This window comes from Hemibagrus wyckioides, linkage group LG06 (genome assembly GCF_019097595.1).
Source record: "Hemibagrus wyckioides isolate EC202008001 linkage group LG06, SWU_Hwy_1.0, whole genome shotgun sequence".
NCBI classification, from domain to species: Eukaryota; Metazoa; Chordata; class Actinopteri; order Siluriformes; family Bagridae; genus Hemibagrus; species Hemibagrus wyckioides.
Genome location: NC_080715.1, coordinates 32564951 through 32588013, shown reverse-complemented (window position 1 = coordinate 32588013; position 23063 = coordinate 32564951). Strand labels below are relative to the sequence as shown.

Genomic DNA, 23063 nt, shown 5'->3' with positions numbered 1-23063 from the left:
TCTCAGCTCATGCCGTTCCTCTCATAGAGACCTCTGGGAATCTTGGACAGCCGGGGTGATTAGATATGTGGCACGTGAGACACTACACAGACGACTTCGCCTTGTCTGGATAGGAATACTAATAAAGCCCAGGCTATGCTAATGTTCAACTAGCTGTTGCTAAATGGCATGTTTCACACAAACATGTGAGCTTGTACATATTTACAGTAATAGAGTCAAGTAAGTACTCCGAAGATTATCAAATTAGAACTGTTCTTTACATTTATGGCATTAGCCAGACGCCCTTATCCAGAGCGACTTAGAACCTACTGTGACATTGCTTGTATACAACAGTTCTATAAACAAGAAATTTTTAGTGTCTACCTAATGTTTTAGACAGAACCAGGCCAAATATTTTGTCTGTTTTCGCTCCGTCAAACGAAACAGTCTCAAAAACGCAAGCTGGATAGAGTTTTTCGTGTTGCTGTGGTAACACTACTACGAACCGACAGCTCACATAGAACTTACTGAACTTGAATTCTCATTTTTTGTAAAGGTATCCCTCAGAGTTTAATTCTCAGCCTATTAACATTTACAGCAGATGCAATCAACATCAAGTTGAAAATTATTCAGGGTGAATGTATTATATAGTCCCTCACTGCAATTACTTCAATACAGGCTAGTGCTAAAATAAGATAAATAATCTGGTCAAAAATATTAACAGATGAGCAAATTTGAAAACGTGACAAATTTCTGATAGAGTCAACAGTTTCATGGACAGTATTTAATTTCTGAATCCCATAAGTGTAGTAGGCATGTCACCATGGATAGGGCTTATTTTATAATAACACAGTAATATTCTAATCTCAGCAAGGATTCAGCACTGCCCTGGCCATTTAAGCAACAAGCTTATTTTTAATTATATCTTGTTGAATAAACAGTGAACAGTCAGAGTAACCAGTGTCAACAACTGTTAAAACTGCACACGCTCACTCTGATTGCAATTTAGCTGGAAACAAAGCGATAGTTTGCTTTTTTGTTGTTTTTTTTTCAGATGCAGATGAGAGAGGCTATGTTTGTTATGTGTGTGTCTGTGGCAGCTGTCACCGGCTGTGACACTGAGAATCAGGGGCTTTATTTGTTTGCTCCAGCCAGGATGATGAGGTGATGATCGTTATCATCAATTACTGGGGGCAGGAAGGAGCTCATTAGCTCCATGGGGACTTAGCGGTGCACACAGTGATGGCCTCGGCCTTGTAGCTCCACTGCAGCATGCGTGCACCGCAGTGACAGAACTGGGAGGGGCTCGATGGGAGGAGTTTATCAAGCAAACATTTGCAACAATGCACAGCCAGTAATGCACACTGTCCCATGACATCATGCCACACACTAATATCACCAGCACTGTATTCAGAATGAGGGCGATTTCGAGGGGTTTGTCAAGTAATAAAAGACCTGAACAAATAATAAACACACACACACACACACACATGATTGTGCTGTGGGATCCAATGTTATCATTTCACATCTCAATAGGAGACATGCTGTCCTGAGATAAACACATACACACACACACACACAACAGTACATTTTCCGGGGACACATTGCGCAGGCTATGTAAATGCTTGTCAGCAATCTGTCATAGTCACAAACTGTGTGTGTGTGTGTCTCTCTCTCTTTCTCTCTCTCTCTCTCTCTCTCTCTTTCTCTCTCTTTCTGTTATTGCAACAACTTCATCCAATTTTTGGTTTGAAGCCATAATAATTCCATTTCACCAGGAAAAGCATCCTTCTTGTCCCCTCTCTCTCTCTCTCTCTCTCTCTCTCTCATACACACATATACACATGCATTTTCCTTTCAGTACAGAGCATAATCAAACTCAATGGACATGACATACAGTATATTATATATGTGTGTGTCTGCGCACGTTTATAATTTTATAAATCTTATACATCAGATTTATTAATACAAAGTCAAAATTCATCATACATGTACACTTACTGGAAGTATATTAAATAACAAAACAGTGTTGTTTATTCATTTCCCCTCAGTGTATGTTAGAGTAGAAGTTAGAAAGATCATTAAAAACAGATCAGGTTTCATGAACATAACATCTGAAAGGATTATTACAGTTGAAATATTGTAGTTTTTCCAAATACCCCGGGGACGAGAACTAGCGTCATAACCACTCTACCGAACAGACGCATCATGACTCGAATTTCAGCCATCTCTAATCTCCGCTCTTTCTTCAGCAATTTACAGGGAGGATTTCTTCACCAGTCTAAAGCCGGGCTAAGTCAAGGTTATGATTTCTTATATAAAGCAAAGCAACGGGCTTAATGTGTGACTTCCCTGACGTCCCTCCTCTGCCATCAAGGCCAATCCGTTTGTCTGAGATGACTCAAAGTTTCCATCATAGCTCTGACTGGATTACCCATAGTGCTGTTCATCCACAAAAACGCCAGCATCCACAACACAAGCAGCTTGAAAGCTTTCATTTCATAACAACAAAGAGTTATGGCTTTTATCAGAACTCAGGACTCACTCTACAGTGATGTGAAGGAAGTTTGGTTTTTATTATATTATGTGTGTAGAAGTGAAATTCCATGATGGTGGTTATTTAATCTGTTCCTCTTTCTCCATTTTCACTCATGGACTAATAAAGTTCATTTGCTTTGGCTGTGAATCTGGGCATTGCACTAAATACTGTACAGTATATCGCCTGTGAGGAATTAATGAAAGATGAAATCCCAGCACTACATATTAATAAGAGGAAGATTAATAGACTGAATTTTCTGAATAGAGACTGGACACTCCATGGATCATAAGTCAACATTAAAAGTAACTATAAATGGATTAAAAGTGTGATGTGTAACAAACAGTGGATCATTGCCAAATTACTGTGATGTCAGTGGAATAAAAGCATTCAGGATTTGGAGTTATAAGAACAATAATAGACTTCAGGGTGAAAATGATTTACTTTCCTAAAGCAGCACACACCTTCATGTTTGATTTCTTACATAACAGAGTCAGATACTTTGGTTTGAATGAATTCTGCAACCCTGAGCTTCCTGAGCTTCACTATCTTTATTTCATTTTATATTTATTTCAGCTGAAAGCAACCTTGAGCAACTTCTCCACAATTTGAAATCTGGCTTTGAGCAGTAGCAGGATACACACACATATCCTTGAGATTTGAATGCATATAGGTGTGTGTGTGTATTTGTGTGTGTGTAGAAGCTTACCGCTCTCTGTTGAATTTGAGCGAGTGAAGTATTGCTGGACGTCTCTGCCGAAGGTTCCAGAGGTGCAGGGTGTCGTCTGCACAGGCTGTGACCAACGCTCCCTACACACACACACACACACACACACACACACACACACACACATACACACACACAAGAAACACCATTATCACACTGACAGAAATTCTTCTACAGATAGTTACCAATGAATTACAATGTTGTTAACAGATTTTTTAGTTATATTCCATGTCAGTCAGTTACATTTGTAATCTAAAGGGAATACTTTAATAAATAGGTCCATCATTAAAAGCTAATAAAGGCCAATTAGCATCATGCCATTATCATACTCACAGTGAGTCCCATAAAAGATTCAGGTGATCTATTCTTGTATATTGAAGTTGGATTAGCGTGCATCGCCTCGGGACCTAATCTCCCGTCTTTAAGCTACATGAATCTTGTTAATGGTCAATTAAGCGGAAGCATGTGGCTGAAATAAGGCTCGCAGTCAGTGATCGACAGCTGGGTGTCACAGTGGGTCGACCTCTGAACGGCAGGCATGAGACGAGACATTATATCAGTTTCGAAGTTTAGAAGTGAGATCTACTAGTGCCGTTTGCGCCTAGCAAAGAAGAGAGCATAGCATCCAGATCTGTCATGGTTTACAGCCTTATGTAATCAGTACAGCATTTGGTTTGGTTTCAAGGCTCTGTGGCTGTAAATTCACAAAATTTCTTAAGATAGCATCTAGTCTAAAGCACACATTCATTTACACAGCCTGCATTTTTACCCCTATGTATAATTATCTATCTAAATCGGTGACTGAATGTAGAGTAAAGCATTAGACAAGTCACCAATTGCTTTTCCCTCAAATCAATGAGCATACACCTGCTCTGTTCTTTCACCTCCTTTGTATGAAACAGACAGGTAGAAAATGGCTAGGAGTGGCTGCTGGAAATGAAAAATCTTCTGTATAGTTCCCTGTTATGATGAACTTCAATTCAAAGAAATCTACAGGATGCATTGAGGATGATTACGTTCTTACATGGGATATGTATGACTGCAGTTTCACATGCATTTCATACATATTTCATGACCTGTATGCAGAAAGAAGAATGGAGGCAGTAAAAAAATAAACAGGTACAGCTGTCTTAGTTTTGTCCTGTCACTGAGATGTTCCAGTTTGAATCGTGACTCTACCACAATCATCTGTGACCCAAAAGTCCAAGAAAGGCATCACTTTCCTTCTGTCAATTAGGGTGATGCAGCCAATCACGGGAGTATTCTAGTCGTGTAAACGAGGCATTCAACTGCCTTGTGACACTCAAAATGCTGTCTTTAAGTGTCAGCCCTCAAGACTAACCCTCAGCCCTAAGTGCTAGCCCTCAAGACCTTCATAAGACTCACGTCATCGTTAAGTTTAGTGCTTTATTAGTTCATGATTAGTCAGAAGCTCACCAATAATATTTCAGTCTGTATTAATTCAGGTATTAGTGCAGGATTATTTATGTAATGTTATTATAAAAGGTAAATCCATGTCATGCTTTGATCAAGTTAGTGAATGGATACATGCAGACATAAGCCCGATTCCAGTGTTGTAACTTTAGCAGCTGAAATGCATGCAAAAGAAAAACATATTCCAGCTCAGAAAAGCTTGACATACGAAGCACAAAATTTGACTCTGTATCTCAAGGCCGCAACACAATGCATATGTATGAAAGAAAACTTTTTGCATGTTACCTTGTACAATGTGTTTAAACTGTGCGCTTAGCTTTGTATGCCCGTTGTATAGGTTTTTCCCCCACAGAAAGAGGTCTGGCTGTGCATAACAATCAAGGCAAACAGCTTAACAAATCAGGAGCTTGAAGTGCTAATCATACACAGAAGAAGAAAAACAAAAACGGCCAGTGCTGACTGGTTTTAGCTGCATTTCATTTACTCTGTCCATTTTCCATATTCACCATGTAAAACGATCTGCCATGCTTTATCCACTGCTTCCTGTCTCTCGCTTTCATCTGTGGAGCTCTATGAGGCAGGTGACCAACACCTGCGTTTCCATGGTGATGGTGTTTACATAAACATGTTTACCATCGCTGAACCCCAGAGACAATAGCACTGTGTGAGATGAGGGGGGAAAAAAAAAGAAGGAAGAAGGAAAATAGAGAGAAATAGAGAGATGAGGACTTTTGATCTCAACTGAGAATAAATCACTTTTTTGGAGGGACCGTGTCTCTGTACAGCACAGCAGCACTCACATCGCTGCTTGTTTATGTATGAGAGGTTTGTGTATGAGCTCTGAGGTCTGTCTGCCACCAAGCAGCTTCATAACCAACCTGTTGCCATCCTTTCATTCAAAATACTAGCCAGCAGTGTGTGTCTGTGCGCTAATGTCATCCCATAACACAATTATGATTCGCATGCTTCCTCTCTTGTGTCACTGTAATGTTTCATTATGAAATCATGATTCTTTCTCTCTGTCTCTCTCTCTCTCTCTCTCTCTCTCTCACACACACACACACACACAAACACACACATACACACATGCTCTCTCTGCACTAAAAATCAATCCCAAATCTTCTTGGGGAATGGTCAGCATGTGCACGACTCTCGGCCTATCAGTGCATCTTACGGAATGCGTGTCAATCATCTCTGTGTGCATTCAAGCATACTCATTGGTTTCAGTGTGTGCTATAAAGCAGCGAAGCATAAGAAGTGAAATAAAAGAGAGAAAAAGACAGACAGAGAGAGAGAGAGAGAGACCAAAAGCCTTTGATCTGTTTCATTTGACAGCACTGCAACAAAAGACTGCTGACTGACTGCCTGTGTGGCTAACATGAGGCCAAACAAATACACTCTACTCACTGTATCTTCTTGTCATCTCATTTTCAGCTGTTCCGCCCCCTTCACCTTGATAACACCACGGTCATTACGTGCGTTTTTTGTGGTTGTGTATGTGTAGGTCTTAATCATAAGCTCTTGAGTTCATTCAGGGGTTTCTTTTTGCTCTCTCTCTGCTTGCTTTGTTTTTGCATCCAATTTTCTCCCACGTTGGTCATAATCCTCATTTGCACATACATTTTTCGCCTGAATTGTAAGCACAAGCCATTACAATAGTAAAACGACATCTTGATGGCTACTTAAAACATTAGCACAGTGAAGCAAACCACAGGGGTCAGTGAATGAACAGAAAAAAAAATGAAATTCAGAAATGAGGGGGCTGTTGGCAAGGAAGAAATTCCTCATCAGACAAATTTTACAATTAGATCATGTGCCATTTATGAGCGAATTTCAAGGTGACATGTACAGCATGTGTGCTCAATAAGGCGGCATGTGTGAACGACATAAAGCCTGGAAAAACCCTTGTAAATGTACACTACCAGACCTATAGTATAAGACAACAACATCTGTAATAATAATTCTGCATGATTTACACAGGCTATAAATCACACAGATGGGAATCTCTTAGCAATATACGCATGTTCAGCATACACCTTATATTAATACAAACATCATAATAAATGCTTGTTTTAGAGTTTGTGGTTGTGTTAATGGCCTTTATATGACTGTAGTCTTTATCTGTGCTAGGACGTCAATAAAAACCCCTACAAGTACTGCTTCTCTGACAGGTCTTTTAAAACTTCATCTATATTTTATCGTTCTGGATTTACACTCTTAAAGTCGACACTTGATTTCGCTTTGGTTTTGACAGGAGATGATAGAAAAGAAGTCTTTTTTACGAAGAAAAGAAAGTACAAAACAACATTCACTTCAACAGAATATATAGAAATCTTTAGCAACGTGTATTTCCTGAGATTATTTTTTCCGGCCATTTTATAGCAGGTCAAATGCAGTGCAGGTCGTAAAAATGACTGACTTGATGGATTCGTTCATGATTAAAATTGCAGACACACTCCGGGAATAATTACATTGCCCCACCTCCTTATGTGGAGGTGATCCAGTCAATTCACTGCAATGTACTGATTGAAGGCTAAAGTAATGTGCTGTTGTCAAGTGAAAAAACACAAATTGCTAATACTCACCTGCTAGCTAGTCCCCTAGGAGGGTGAAAGCTAACACATACAAGGGAAATAAAAAGTCTACACACCTCTGCAAAGTAGTTTTTTTTGTAATGTAAAAATTAAAATAAAGATAAATCATATCAGAACATTTCATTTAAAAATTACAAACCTTACAAAAATGATAAACCTTAAGTGGCACACTTAAGAGAATAAAGATACCTTATGAATATAAAGTAATCGAATTGCATAAATGTGCACACGTCCTGAATCAACCGATCATCAAGCACATGTGGAACACTACTTTGATTAACTAAAAAAAAATCTCTTTCTCAAAAAAACCAAGCAATTCTTGCAAGATTGTTCTGACATCTTCTTGGTTACTGCAAGAGCTATGGGCTACAAAGTGATATAAAGAGCTCAGGGGAATGTTATAACTCAGGAGAGGGCTACAAAACAATTTCCAAGACTGTCATCAATAAGTGTAGAAAATATGGTAGAACAGTGACATTACCAAGAATAGGACGTCCCTCCAAAATTGATGAGAAGATAAAGCGATAACTGGCCAGGAAGCTGCCAAGCGGCCTACAGCGACATTGAAGGAGCTGCATCTCTTTCTGGCAAGTACTGGTTGCTCCTTAAATGTGGCAGCTATCTCCTGTATGCTTCATCTGTCTGGGCTTTGGGCCAGGGTGACAAGGTGCAAGCCTTTTTTGTGGGAAAAAACATCCAAGCCTGTCTAAACTCTACTAAAACATATATCTAGTCTTCCGAAACCTTGCGCAAAAATGTTGTATGGTCTGATGAGACCAAGATTGAATGCTCTGGCCATAAATGGGGGTTTTTGCGAAAGTACCAGTCAAGTCAAGTACCAGTCAATTTTGGCACCGAACCTTCTGGCTTCTGCTAGAAAGCTGAAGATGAAAAGGACTTTCATCTTTCAACATGGCAGAGATCCAAAGTACACATCCAAATCAACAACAACAACAACAACAAAAATGCTCTTTTTGAATAGCCTAGGCAGAGCCCAGGTCCAAGTCCTATAGAAAATCTGTTGGGGACCCGAGGAGGGGGATGCCCTCTCTATTTGACGGATCTGGAACATTTTTGCAAGAAGTATGGGAAAATATTTCCAAATCAGAATATTTCCAAACTGACTCGTACCCAAACAGACTGACTGTTGTAATAAAACTAAAGGATACTTAAAGGACAACTAAATATTAATTCAGGGGTGTGCAAATAGTCTGTTCAGTTTTTTTTTTCTCTGAAATGTGTCAATTTGGTTTTTAATGGCATTATTATAATTATATTATAATTTATCATTTTTATAGATTATAATTTTTCATTAAGGTGGAATTTTCTGATACGATTTACCTTTGTTTCATTTTTTTAAACCTCACAACAAAACCTGCTGTTTTAACAGGGGTGTGTAGACTTTAAGTGTACTTATTTTGTTCTTTGTGAATCCAGCAGTTTGAAATCACTGAACAAGTTTAGTGTTTTCTGTTATAGGTTCTAGCTGGTCTAGACTTCTCAACATGAGCTAACAAACACCAGCAATTAGTTAAGTGGAGAATTTCATCGCAGACAGATGTGGCACCATCCGAGTCAAGCTGCTTATTTCCAAATGACAGAACATCCTGCTCATGACACTCATGAGAGTAAATAATGAGTGAGTACATTATCTCTCCAAGACTGAGCAGGCCTGTGGCTCTTGACCCGAGCCTGTTTGCCAGCAGTAATGAGTCTGCATTTAGAGTCAGCATTCAATGCACATACACACACACACGCACACTCTCTCTCTCTCTCTCTCTCTCTCTCTCTCACACACACACACACACACACACAGACAAACAAACCAGCATGTGTGTGAATGTAAAAGCAATGTGCTTTGTGTAGGAGTTTTATATATACGTGCATGTGTGTGTGTTTTACCTCATTGATTAGGAACTGCAGTTGAAGTACAGCCGCTCCGCTCTCATGCTGACAGTAACAGTCCACTCCTGGCCGTCCCAGACTGATGACATCATTGGGTTAAGTCAAAGCATTTAGTGATAGATGGAATAATCCATACTTATTAAGAACACATATAAGCAGCCTTGTGAAGAAACTCAGGTTTAAGACGATGGCTCTGGCCTTTACAGCAGCAGTGTCTGAACATGTTTAAGCTCTGAATGATGCAGTGTGACGTGTGTCATTTACTGATGATCCTCATGGCACCCAATTAGCATTTATCACATCACAGTGACCTTTTACATAGAGGTAGAAAAATGGCTGTAAGACAATGGAATATATTTTTAACGAAAATAAAGCAGATAGAATATGGTGGATGATCGTTGATGATTCAGAGATGGAGCTCTTTTGAAGACTGATGGCATCATGACTTTTGATAAGTACCAGGATATTTTATTCAAAGTCATGGTTTCCTCTGTCAAGAGCTAATGACTTGCCTGTGCATTCAACCAACATGTAGCAAGGTTATCAAGACAGAAACAATTACATATGTTGTCTGCATTGAAGTGGGATGTCCACGTGTACGCATCTAAGAATTAAAAAAGATTAAAAATGTGCTGCCAAATTTTGGAAAATTAATATATTGTGCCTGCATAAACAATGTTCTAGATAAAATTTATACAAATAAAGGCAAGGCACAGCCACAATGGGACACTGTTACTACAGTGAGGGGTTACAAACTTTGCTGCTAGCCTGTTGAGATCTCTAGAAATAGAAGCAAGAGCAAACTGCCAATTACAGCACTGTATTCTGTAGCGCGGCCCGGATGTGAGGTTTTCCCTGAAAACAAACACAGTTTCTAGGTAGGAGTAAATTACCTTTCATAAAACCCACAGGACCAGATAATAAGACTTTCAGTATCTCTCTCTCTCTCTCTCTCTCTCTCTCTCCTAGTTTTTGGTCAGAAGAGGATACTGGAGGCAGAGAGCTAGTGAACCCAAACTAAACCCAAAGAAATCCAACTAATGATTCCACTATAATGCGTTAAATTTGGCAATACTGGAAGAGAGAGCTTGTGAACCCAAACTAAACCCAAAAAAATAAACAAGTAATGATTCCTCTCAACTTTGTGTGTCTGGTCAAGTGCAAGCACACACACACACACACACAGAAAATTGGCCACAGAACCTGGAATGAACAGACAGCAAAAGGAAGCAGCATCTTACGCTCGTTCTTCCTCACACACACACATTCATATAAAATGTATCTCTCCAGTTCAGCACTCAGCACGTCGGTTTGTGCGCTGAAACACATTAAACGCTCTTCTATCTGTCTATCTGAATTCATATTGCTTCTTTGTATCTCCTCTCCCCCCACACAGCTCTGGCAACACTGACGCATTTCCATTTCAAATCCTCTCAGCAGGTGATAAAACACCAAAGGCCTCAAACAAGGTCAGATCTTCTACAAAAAAGAAAAGAAAAACCCACTGCCCCTCCATTGTCTAAGAGTGTGTGTGTGCACATGTGAGTTCCTTGAATATTGAAAATTACACTCAGTGTGTCTGTCACATGTGGGCACAATTTCAAGGACATTCAAGTACAGAGCAATTAAACGTTCATCTGTCACACATGCCTCCTTCATTATAGCTTTCATTAAAGCCAGATAAAGGGACGGGGAAAAAAAGAGGCATTGATGTGCACCACTGACTGCATCACCTTCAAGTGCACTTAGCGCAATGCTGAACTATTCAGTGCTTTCTCTCATTTGAAAAATTTTCCTACATCGTTAAATTCATAATTTACAGCAGTTCTAAACATACATTTGGGAATAAAATGGCATTGATGAACATTGTCGGTGTAAAGGACATGCCAGAGCCTGACGGATGGATGTGTTGGTGTTGTTGGTGGCGGCTGTGCAGGGGGCAGAAGGGTAATTGTCCTGCATGCATGATTACACTTTAATTGCACTTGGTTAAATTACCTTGACCAGCTCTGATGCACGCAGACATCACACACATGTTTGCCAAAGGTTCTTTGAATTCCTTACACACCCAATACGAGCTTAACCGACATTGTGAAATGTAACAACTTTGAAAACTTTATACGGGGAACATCGGAGCCTCGTGATGAGTAAATGTTTACTCACAGTTCACCACCCCTTTGTCACTAGCAACAATACCAGAAACTAGTAGGCAGAAATATGGTGAGATAATGCAAGAGGTGAAGAATGAGGGGGAGGAAAAAGTCAAGAGAACTCTAAAACGAGTGAAGAGAAACGAAGAGACTGAGTGGAGGTGTGAAACGGAGCGAGTGGTGAATCAGACATCATAAAAAGAAGGGAAGGAACGATTAACGATACCGCGTAACAATGAGACAGCGGGAGATGGAGAGGTGAGTCAGAGAAAGAAATAAAGAAGGCAGGTATATTTGACTCAGTGACTCAGAAAGAGTGGGAGCGAGCAGGGCCTAATGGTGTCCATGTCACAGAAGCTACACACACAAGTCAGGTAGAGCAGTGACTCACTGCAGTGTGTATGACATGTTGCCTGATGTAGCGCTTCTAAAGCTGTGCTGCTATTAGGATGACTAATGGTCTCCACCAAGTATAAAATGTCAATCGAGAGTGACGTCAGTGTCGGTTCAATATTCAGAATAAGGCTTGCTGTGCTGTACGTACATCAAACACCAGCAACTACGCTTGACACACAGAGCTCTGAGTTTTAATGGACGTCATCAGTTCGTAAACGAAGGAATCCATCTCCAGGGTTCAGGCTTCTATTCTCGTCTTTGTCCTTTCTGTATGGAGTTTGCATGTTCTCCTTGTGATTTTGGGTTCTTCTATGTACTCTGGGTTCCTTCCCCAGTCCAAAAATGTGTTGTAGGTAGATTGGCATCTCTAATGCTGTGGATAGAACCATTTGGAGACTATCTCGCCGTCTCTGAACTGTCGTTGCCCCGGTCAGCTTTCGGCAGCAAGGAAAGCTAAGTCTATAATGAACTCAGGAACTACACTGACCAAATAGTTCCTCAAGAGCTCTTGGTTGCTGTTGCAGAAAGGACGTTATCAAAACTGACATTATTTACAGTCCAGTGTCACCGAAATGAGGATGAGGTTCCCTTCTGAGCCTGGTTCCTGTCAAGGTTTTCTCCTCAGATCATCTCAGAAAGTTTTTCCTCACCACCGTCACCTCAGGCTTCTCATTAGGGATAAAATATTAGTGATAAATAAACTTAACTTCCATCTTTATTTTTTTTTCTATGTTTCTATACTTCTCTAAAGCATTTGTATTTTTGTCTCATGAATGAACTGAATGAACTGAATTGAATCAAATTAATTGTCATAGTGTGAGAGTGCGTGTGAGATTGTGCCTTGTAATGGACTATCTCCCTGTCCATGGTGCCCCTGCCTTGTGTCCCCTGCAGAGTCCTCTGGGATAGAGTCCAGTCTTCCCATGGCCTTGTGTTGGATAAATGGTACAGAAAATAGATGTATGTATGGATGGATCAACCTTTATGTTTTATGTTAGGAATAAATTAATTATTTATATATATATATATATATATATATATATATATATATATATATATACTATATTGCCAAAAGTATTCGCTCACCCATCCAAATAATCAGAATCAGGTGTTCCAATCACTTCCATGGCCACAGGTGTATAAAATCAAGCACCTAGGCATGCAGACTGTTTTTACAAACATTTGTGAAAGAATGGGTCGCTCTCAGGAGCTCAGTGAATTCCAGCATGGAACTGTGATAGGATGCCACCTGTGCAACAAATCCAGTAGTGAAATTTCCTCGCTCCTAAATATTCCACAGTCAACTGTCAGCTGTATTATAAGAACGTGGAAGTGTTTGGGAACGACAGCAACTCAGCCACGAAGTGGTAGGCCACGTAAACTGACGGAGCGGGGTCAGCGGATGCTGAGGCGCATAGTGCGAAGAGGTCGCCAACTTTCTGCAGAGTCAATCGCTACAGACCTCCAAACTTCATGTGGCCTTCAGATTAGCTCAAGAACAGTGTGCAGAGAACTTCATGGAATGGGTTTCCATGGCCGAGCAGCTGCATCCAAGCCATACATCACCAAGTGCAATGCAAAGCGTCGGATGCAGTGGTGTAAAGCACGCCGCCACTGGACTCTAGAGCAGTGGAGACGCGTTCTCTGGAGTGACGAATCGCGCTTCTCCATCTGGCAATCTGATGGACGAGTCTGGGTTTGGCGGTTGCCAGGAGAACAGTACTTGTCTGACTGCATTGTGCCAAGTGTAAAGTTTGGTGGAGGGGGGATTATGGTGTGGGGTTGTTTTTCAGGAGCTGGGCTTGGCCCCTTAGTTCCAGTGAAAGGAACTCTGAATGCTTCAGCATACCAAGACATTTTGGACAATTCCATGCTCCCAACTTTGTGGGAACAGTTTGGAGCTGGCCCCTTCCTCTTCCAACATGACTGTGCACCAGTGCACAAAGCAAGGTCCATAAAGACATGGATGACAGAGTCTGGCGTGGATGAACTTGACTGGCCTGCACAGAGTCCTGACCTCAACCCGATAGAACACCTTTGGGATGAAATAGAGTGGAGACTGAGAGCCAGGCCTTCTCGTCCAACATCAGTGTGTGACCTCAAAAATGCGCTTCTGGAAGAATGGTCAAAAATTCCCATAAACACACTCCTAAACCTTGTGGACAGCCTTCCCAGAAGAGTTGAAGCTGTTATAGCTGCAAAGGGTGGACCGACGTCATATTGAATGCTATGGATTAGGAATGGGATGTCACTTAAGTTCATATGCAAGTCAAGGCAGGTGAGCGAATACTTTTGGCAATATAGTGTGTGTATATATATATATATATATATATATATATATATATATATATATATATATATATATATATATATATATATATATATTAATTATTAATATATATATATCAAATCTTTCTTGGCTGTCAACTTTCTTGGCTGTCAACTTTTCCTTTCTCCTTTTAATATTCCTTACCATTGTACTAAAGCCACTGTTTAATGGCCGTATGTGTTACATCAATATGTGTTAAGATATGAGATAATATTACTTTAAGAATTTCTTGTCATAATGGTTTTACAAAACATCATCAGACAGCAAAAGACAAAAGAGAAGTTACTATAACAACGCCCATCATTGATTTCTAATTCCAGATTATGTAAATCATCAATCAAGAGACAATTCTATGCACTCTTCCTCATTCCTTCCTGCAAAACAAGGCTTGCATTTGCATACTGGAACCTGATAGGCTCTTCCATTTTACATGAAAGCCTGCATTATCTCTGATTTTCATCCTTTAAAACTGATGCAATGACATCAATAACAATGAACTTAATTCATTTCTCTGTAATGCTTTACACCAGCATAAGCACCATTTTTTTAAGTACAGAGTGAGATTAAGCATGTAGTGATGGCCCTTGTCGTCATCTGTGCTGGTCTACACTCACACAATAGCCTCGGCTTCCTATTGAGTTTGAACTAAAACAGGGACAACAATCAATCTCTCAAGGAAAAGATAGTGATGACTCCAGGAAATGGAGAAATTCAAAAGTTTCCTTGTGTGCACATCACAACTTACCCAACCTCGACCCTTAACACCTAGCCAAGAAAACTCAGTAACACCTTTATGGTCCTGCAAAGGATGAGGGCAAACCAACATCCTCATCCTTTTCTGCAGTAGGGCAACAGATAACTCCTAACCATAACACTGTTGCACCTTTATTCATTTTCGCAAATGTATAGGAGTTATATAGAGAAATGACAATAAAACTCCACTTGACGTGACTAGAGTAAATGAAAGACGCGGCACCTCCGTTGAGTCATTTGTTGTGCAAAAAGATTCAGAGAAATGAGTCATACATTAGCCTTAATGAAAGTGTGAATATGTTGCATGACCAAAGTATTAGAGGAGTGTAGTGAAGGCATAAATGAGCATTAGCTGTAAATTAGACAGAGGAAACAATTAGAGCTGTATTACTGTAAAATCTGTTATTTTGCTATTTGTGCAGAAGTAGGTCTTCAAAACAAACAGAGTCATGACAGAAGAAGAAGAAGAAGAAAAAGAAGAAGAAGAAGAAGAAGAAGAAGAAGAAGAAGTGCTTGTTTTCCTTGTTGCACATAAACACAAGAAGGAAAATGATTTCACTATTGCAACTAATTAAAACACTGAACATTGCTGCAACCTGGCTAAACTGTATTGCAATCTGTTTTCCTTGAGTAGCCAGATATGGAGATGCATGTGTGTGTGTGTGTGTGTATGTGTATGTGTGTGTGTGTGTGAGAGAGAGAGGGAGGGTGTGAGTTCAAGTGGGTGCATGACAGAGCGTGAGCATCTGTCTGCGAGCGAGTGGTGAGAGAACGGCTGATCATGCGTGTTGACATTTCACTGCTAGCTGCGTGACGGTAGCAGACATTCAGTCACATGCCTTGTTGCTTCACTAGCCTGATTCCCTCAAGCAGCCTCACACAGTCTAATGAGTCTGATGGGACCTGGAACATTCCTACAGCAGAAATCTAGTGAATCAGACTGTATAGGCCCAGTGTGTTTTTCTCTACCTAGTCATCACCTGACCGGTGTAAAACAGAAGGTCTCTTGAGGCTCGCTGTGGAAATGAATGTGAACGCTGGAGAAAGGCTGGACTTAACCGTTATAAACTCAGCATCAGGATGCTTCAGGAGTTCTTTGATACGATAAATAATAATAGTTGATTTGTGAATGAAACACACCTCGTCCTTTCCTCAGACCTGGCTCAGTGAGGCAGTGTGTGTGTGTGGTGATATCTAATGCTAGGCGTTTCACACTTCCAACAAGCACTGCTGTCTTTTTTTGAGCTGCTGTATTTCAGAACAAAAGCTGAGTGACATCAAGCTCCAATCAGTTGATGAACTCAGGAGCAAAGCTCATCATTCATCAAAGAGAGAAACAGTAACCAATGCAGTCGTGTGAATATGAGGAAATTTTCAACATGCTGATTTGAAAACAATGCTTTGATAGTGATTGAAATCAATATATTTCTCATTTTGGTTCTTTATAAGCAGCAATGATAGTTACATTCCCGCTGCAGTGTTCCAAGCCTCACTCTTTATTTAGAAAATGGTTCGAACTAATAAACTATAGCTTAAAACTTCAGAAATCTAGGATATAAATACTTCTAAACACTGCATTTATCCAGAAATGTGTGTTTATTTGTAGCATTCTCAGAGTATCTTTAGGGAAACAGAGTGGCTTATGTAAAATTGATGAATTCAGGACAGGAATTTCTTAAGGAATTTCTTAAAATCATGCTGTAAGCATAATGCTATTGCTCAGAGAAGCACTTCCCTAGACACTTCTCTAAATAATGTTTTCACTCGGAAACAATTTCAACGAAAAATTCCATCCGTTTCCAGTTTTCTGCTTCGTTCCCTGTAATGTTTCTTGTCCCTGATCTCCAGCATTGCCATATAAGTAAAAATAACAACCTAGCTATTTTTGGTACATTCACCAGTATGTGATGTGACATCCCACTGTGGCTGCATCCATACACTCAAGTCACACAAGCAGGTCCTGTTTTTATTTTCCTGCCTGTGAAGATAAAAGCAAAGAATCTCCTCTAGCCCAGAGTTAGACCAATTTTTATTTCACGTTGAAGTAAGGTATTTAATGTAGATAGCAAGCTAGGCTTCTCAGTTAGAGGACACTACAGTAACTTGGACTGTTAAGAGTGCTGTTATGGTTTCAACGCGTTCATCGTATGGGATTTTTCTTATCAACACAGTAAGGCACTCTGACCAGCAAGAAAAAAAGAAAAATAGTGTGAAAGTACCCTAAGGCTTCAGGTGCCGAACACTCAGGAGCTGCTAAAGCTAAGGCATAACATACACATAACACCTGCAACCCAAGATATCCAGTTCAATAGCTCAATATGTTCTAAAAATAAGTGTTTTAGCTGGATTTTAGGCAAAGTTTTGTTTCTGGACCATATTAGATTGATTAGCCAATTGACAAACTTGGCAACTGTCTCATGAAGCAAACAGAGACTTATTTCTTTTCTCCTACTCATATTTTAATCTGTTTTCCTGGCTCATCTGTGTTGCACTGACAGAGGTCACGTTGGTGAGCTACTGCAGTTAAGTGTCTCGCATCTGAAATTCCAACCTCATACTAATGAAGTCATCATAAGGGAGCTGATTAATGTAGATTAACACTTCCCTCCTGTTGTATTATGTTAATTCCACCTTGAAGTGTGATTCAGCGTGCGTGTTTACTGTTGTACCCGGCTGAATTAGCATGCATTATCTTTCCTCAGGTGATCTGCATATCTCACCGCTTTATAAACCACGCAAAGTGCTGGAACACTAACGGACCACTGCTGCGTGCTGGAACGACAATCCCAAAACTTCACTGCTTCACCGCTGACATTAATGATGCAGCGACGTCTGATCGTTAAACAGCTCATCGTTGGGTGTAATCGCCCGGATTTTCAGTGAAAAACGCCAACGTTGTCAGTATTGTTCATGAAGAAAACGAAAACGGTATTCAAAGGGAAAAAATGAGAGCTGTCTGCTTTCTCAATGTCAAGGCTAAACTTTTCAAAGTGATCCTTGGAGGAATTACTCTGTGATGGAAATGGCTTCTACTGGGAGGATAGCTTTCAGAGAGAGGTCTAGAGACTTGACACAAGAAGTTCTTCATAAATTCTCTATGTTAGCATGAGTTAGATTCAGAGTTGGTGTATGTGAAGGAAAATAGCATATGTTTTAAATAATTTTAATTCTTAGGAAATCATTCTGAATTCATCTTGGAACAGACAGCCAAGAAAAAAAAAATGCAGAATTCAGCATCTGACTCCACCTCCGAGTATAAACATGGGTAAAGTGGCCTCCAGCCAACAAGCTTCTCTGTATTCGCTCTATGTCATCATCTACTGCAGAAGATCAATTTCAGTACTCAGGAAAGCACAGAGGATGCCTGAAATTACCTGGAGGTGTTCTTGATATCAAAGATGAATAAGATGCAGACTTGACCACACCAAATCTGCTTGAATTCCCAGAATTCACTGCAGCAAAATGATGGTGAATGTCCAAAGCCTGACCTATAGCTATAATAAGTTTTAATATCTTTTTAATGACAATCATCTAATTTTGCATCTAGAAACAATGATTTTTATATAATGTTGAGACGGCGATATACTGTATGTGAGGTTAAATGTCAAATGAATCCCTCAGAAGTATTTTAATTAGTCAGTGGTAGCTTCCATCCAGAGGTCACTGTAAAGTTTTTAGCAGTTGCAACCAGTGAACTTACTTCATTAAAACATGCTTAATTAACTTTTGCTTAATCAGCCATTTAACAGAGATGAACCTATTGTCAATTCTGTGGCTAGAAATGTGCTGGGATGGCCCATAGTGAAACAGGAAGATCTCAGTTCTCACAAAGATGCATGTCCTCTTGTCCTTCTGAGTAAGTTCTGCAAAGATAGCCTGACAAGACCGGTTTCACAAGAGCACAAATCAATTCTTAGATTTGAGAAACTGCCCCAATTCACACTCTCACGTTCACCTGATTACTGATTGCACACATCTGATCTCAATCACCAGCGCACTACAGAAGCACAGTCCCAACACAGACGCATAGTACTTGCTCTTCTTATACATCTGGTCTAGCAAGATTTTTTTTGCTCCCTCTGGATTTGACCCTTGTTTGTTTTCTTGTCCTCAAAATACCTGTTTGTACATCGCCTGACCCTTTTCCTGATTCTGAATTCTGTCTTTGATATCGTGCTTTGGATTTGTTTGTGCGTGTCAGGCTTTACTTTTAATAAAAGCATCCACAGCAACTGTTGTCATCTCTGCCACCTGCCATGGGCAGAAGCTTATGTATAAAAAGAAAACTTTTTTATAGGAACATAAAGTAACCTACACTAAATCTGCACTAAGTACAATTTCACCCTCTCACTGCCCCCCCTTCTCTCTCTTAAATCATTCAATACATGGTGGATGTACTGAAGGTCTAATTCCAGGACAGAGCTTTCTGAATTTCTTATCTAAACCTCTTCTACATTTTTTCAGGGACAAAAGTAGAACTTTGCACAGTAGAAAGGCAAATAGATTTCAAATATATATCAGTGTGATGTATTTGCATTGAGTAGGGTGACCCAAGGCAAATCCATTACTCTGCAGTGATGACATAAGACCTAATGCAAACAGTATTTTACACCCCTGCTACCATGTTAATCACAATGTAGCTGCCATGCTTTATTACTGATTTATTGGATTAAATTTCTTTCATTTTTTTTTCTTTTATGTACCAAAGGACTTTTTGTTCATTAGACATTTTTATACTTTCATAGTTTCTATGTGCAGTATGGATATCAGGAATTTCAGTGTGGAGACTCTTTGCTTTTCCAAAATGAATTCAATCAAATGCAGGAACACCAAAAAGCTCAGAAATAAACAGTCAATGACATTAATAAACCACATTTCAAGAACCAGCCTAGAAAATATATTTGGAAAATATATCTGAAATAAAGTGAGCATTGGGTCAAACTGATGAAAATCAAATTGACAAATCATTAAAATGACTACAGAAAACTGTATATTAATGAAAAAGTTGTCTAGAATAACATGCTACAATTTTGCCCTTTTAATGCATCTTTAACCTACACTGAATAATATACAGTTATTATATGGAATTTCTAGCATTATTGCAAGTTTCAACATCACAGCTAGAGATCCTGGGCAAAACCGCTAAACCATCCAGCAAGGTACCAAACTTTAAGTTCGTTATTTATCACACAAATTAAAAACTATTGAATATTTCATTTTTAGTCCCACTAATCCACCTGAAGTACTAATCTGTCATTCTTTACTATAGAAGTATGCAGCATGGATCTGTCTCACATATCTGTCTGTCAGAGTCTGAGTTGTCATCGCCTTATTCCAGACACTCTATGTCTGGTCTTTTAATTCTGCTCTGTAATTAGCCCAGTGTTTCACACTGCAGCCCTGAGGAGCCAGGTGTTATTGTTCATAGCCAAACCGACTCTGACAAATGACCTCAGCCGTCGATGAATACCCCCACCACCACTACCACTACACACAAACACAAACACACAAACGCAGATACATAGACACTCAGATGGCTGGCAGATGAGCAAAAGAAAGCAGAGATAAAGGAAGGGTGGAGGAAGAGCTATGAGCTGTGGCTTATGTCAGAATCTAATAATAAAAGACAATGGAGAGGGAGGGAGCGCAGGTGGTCTTGCTGGGAAATTACGAAGCCTAAATGCACAGCGCGAGGGAGCGGGGTTATTGATAGAATCTCTCGCGGCTGTATCCGAACCAGTTTCCGCAAACCAGTTTCTTGCAGAGGCACGCCTGCTGGAGCGGCCTGGCCTGCTCCTCTGCTGCCTAACATTTTATGGTTTATTTCTCACGGAAAGGCCAACAATCACCTTTACTAAGAGCCAAGCGTCATTTACATACAGCAGTCAGTGACGGCTGGCTGTTGGTTGAAGCGGGCGGCATTGTTCGTAGGGTTTACAATTCAGGTTTTGCATAACACTCAATGACTGACGTGTGCTGTCTGCCTGTGCGTGGTTGTGTGTGGGCTCGTTCAGGCCTGTGCTTTTATTTTTCCATCCGCATCTGTGGATTTTGGCTATAACTAGTGATTATCATGCAATTGTGATTACATCTCTCTTCAATGCGCAAAATTTTTTTCTGTCTAAAAAAAAAATCATTTTGCATTTTTGTTGCTTTCAAGTTTCAAAAACATTTGCCTTCATTTGAATGTTTAAAGAACGTAATGATTTAGATTTGGTTTATGTTCTAACTCTGGTTTTAGCTCTTTGGCTTGGTAAACTTTAATTAGCTCTGGACAACACGGTACTGGATAGACAGCTGCATGGAACATCAAATTATAGCAAAGATCACTGTTATTAAAGAATAAATAACACCCTTATCTTTCAGCTCTTTTATTTTCTGTCTGTCTTCCCCTCACTGTGTCTCTCTGGTGCTTCAGGGATGCTGTATTTGGGACTTGGCAGGTCACATGCTGGGTAAATATCAGTGTTTGTTGGCCACGCTTCATTTAATGAAGACGAGCTGAAATGCAGGACTGATGCATAGGGTTAGACAGGCAGCATGATGTGGACTATGGGGTGAGAGTGATGGCAAGACAGAGAAAGAGAGAAAGGAGTATGGCCTAGACAGGGCCTAATCAATAACTCCAGTGTAGCTCGCTATCGGCATGCGCCAGAACATGGGACTCTCCAAAGTCCATAGCTGACATGAAATATTACAGCTAAATTGCACAATGATATGAGAAATGTCACATGAAAAAAAGAGTCAATTATAAACGGCCCAAACCCCCTGTCACTCGATGTCTCTATTTTTATTTTGCTACAGTGTTCTTCCAGCTGCAGTCATCCTAATCCCTTCACTCTAATCCCTGGCTGAGCACACACCTGTGTGCCCCAGATAAAGAACGATGTCATCCTGCTGTTCGGCAATGCCACACTCACTTTCTTCACTCTGCCGTCATGCGGCCACCCCCGCATGCAAGCACGCTTCCCAGGAGGTGAACATTTTGGTTCAGTGTTATCCTGTCACTCTCCAGCTGGCGGCGGGACAGTGAGGTGACGGGCTGTAATTACTCTGAGCAGGATGCTATCATTACCCATGCTAGAGAAAGGAGTGTGAGTCACAAAGAAAGAGCGATAGAGGAAAAAGACGGGTGTAGTTTCAGGCCAAACTTCTGGCCAAGCACTTTGATTAGTTAGGAGAGAAATTGCTAAGGGGAATAGAGAATCTGTTAATTACTCTGTTGGCACTACTACAGCATAAGGTTTGGGCTTATACAGTATGTGCCTGCATGTGTCTGTGCCCATGTGTGTGTCCATGCCTGTGTGTGTGTTTGTGTGTGTGTGTGTGTGTGTATGTGCGTGTGTACGTGCGTACGTGCATGTGTTTGTGCGTGTGTGTGTGAGTGTGCATGCGTGCGTGTGTGTGTGTGTCTGTGTGTGTGAGAGAAAGAGAGATGAGGGGATGGTCAAGATTTAAGAGATGAAGCTGTGAGCATAATTGAGATTTTCACACTTCTATCCTGCTCCTCCCTCTCGATTTGTACCCCTTCTCTCTCTCTCTCTCATTCAATCTGAAGACTTCTTCCCAAAATGAACAATTTGCTCTGTCGGCTTCCAAATCAATTACTAACCCCTCAGGCCTTTCTTGGCTGCAGCAGAAACAACTACTGGGGGAAGTTGGAATTTTTACGTTTGTCCTCAATGAAAGCCAGGCTGTTTATCATGTCATTTCTTTATATGTATAAGCAAAACAATTTGCATGAAAGAAATAAAGACAAGAAGAAGAAGAAGAAGAAAGAAAGAAAGAAAGAAAGAAAGAAAGAAAGAAAGAAAGAAAGAAAGAAAGAAAGAAAGAAAGAAAGAAAGAAAGAAAGAAAGAAAGAAAGAAAGAAAGAAAAGCTCCAGATATTTAAAACGTGCTTCTTCTTCTTCTTCTTTTTCTTGGATATTCAGTGTGAACACAATAGCATGGAATAGTGTTTACATATGAGTTTTTGGATGCACCTAAACTCATCCCTATCCATTTTTGGGATTCCCTCCCACCTGCCAGCTCTCCCCTATCATATCTTTTTGATCCACATACTCCTGCTACAGTGCTGTGTTACAGTGCAGAGTAACACAATCAGAGGAAGGTGCTATCCACCCTCTTCCACATACACATGTTTGGATCCTGTTGAGGAGAGAGAGTAGGCCTTCCACCCCTCCCACCCTGCTGTGGCAGTACGGTGGGAGGATTTGACAGCAAATGCTTTTCTGTTGGAGCTGTTTGCATTTGCACT

At 40.3% G+C, this 23063-nt stretch overlaps 1 protein-coding gene across 8 annotated transcripts in view; it reads right to left on the bottom strand.

The window, feature by feature from the left end:
- Window positions 1-23063, bottom strand: part of stxbp5l (syntaxin binding protein 5L) — a 125311-nt gene that overhangs the window by 75152 nt on the left and 27096 nt on the right. For all 8 annotated transcript variants that reach the window (XM_058392513.1, XM_058392515.1, XM_058392518.1 and 5 more), the window contains exons 3-4: window positions 9173-9254; window positions 3225-3325 (exon numbers count right to left, since the gene is read on the bottom strand). In XM_058392513.1, coding sequence (XP_058248496.1) covers window positions 3225-3325; window positions 9173-9254 — 183 coding nt within the window. The remainder of the gene's footprint in view (window positions 1-3224; window positions 3326-9172; window positions 9255-23063) is intronic.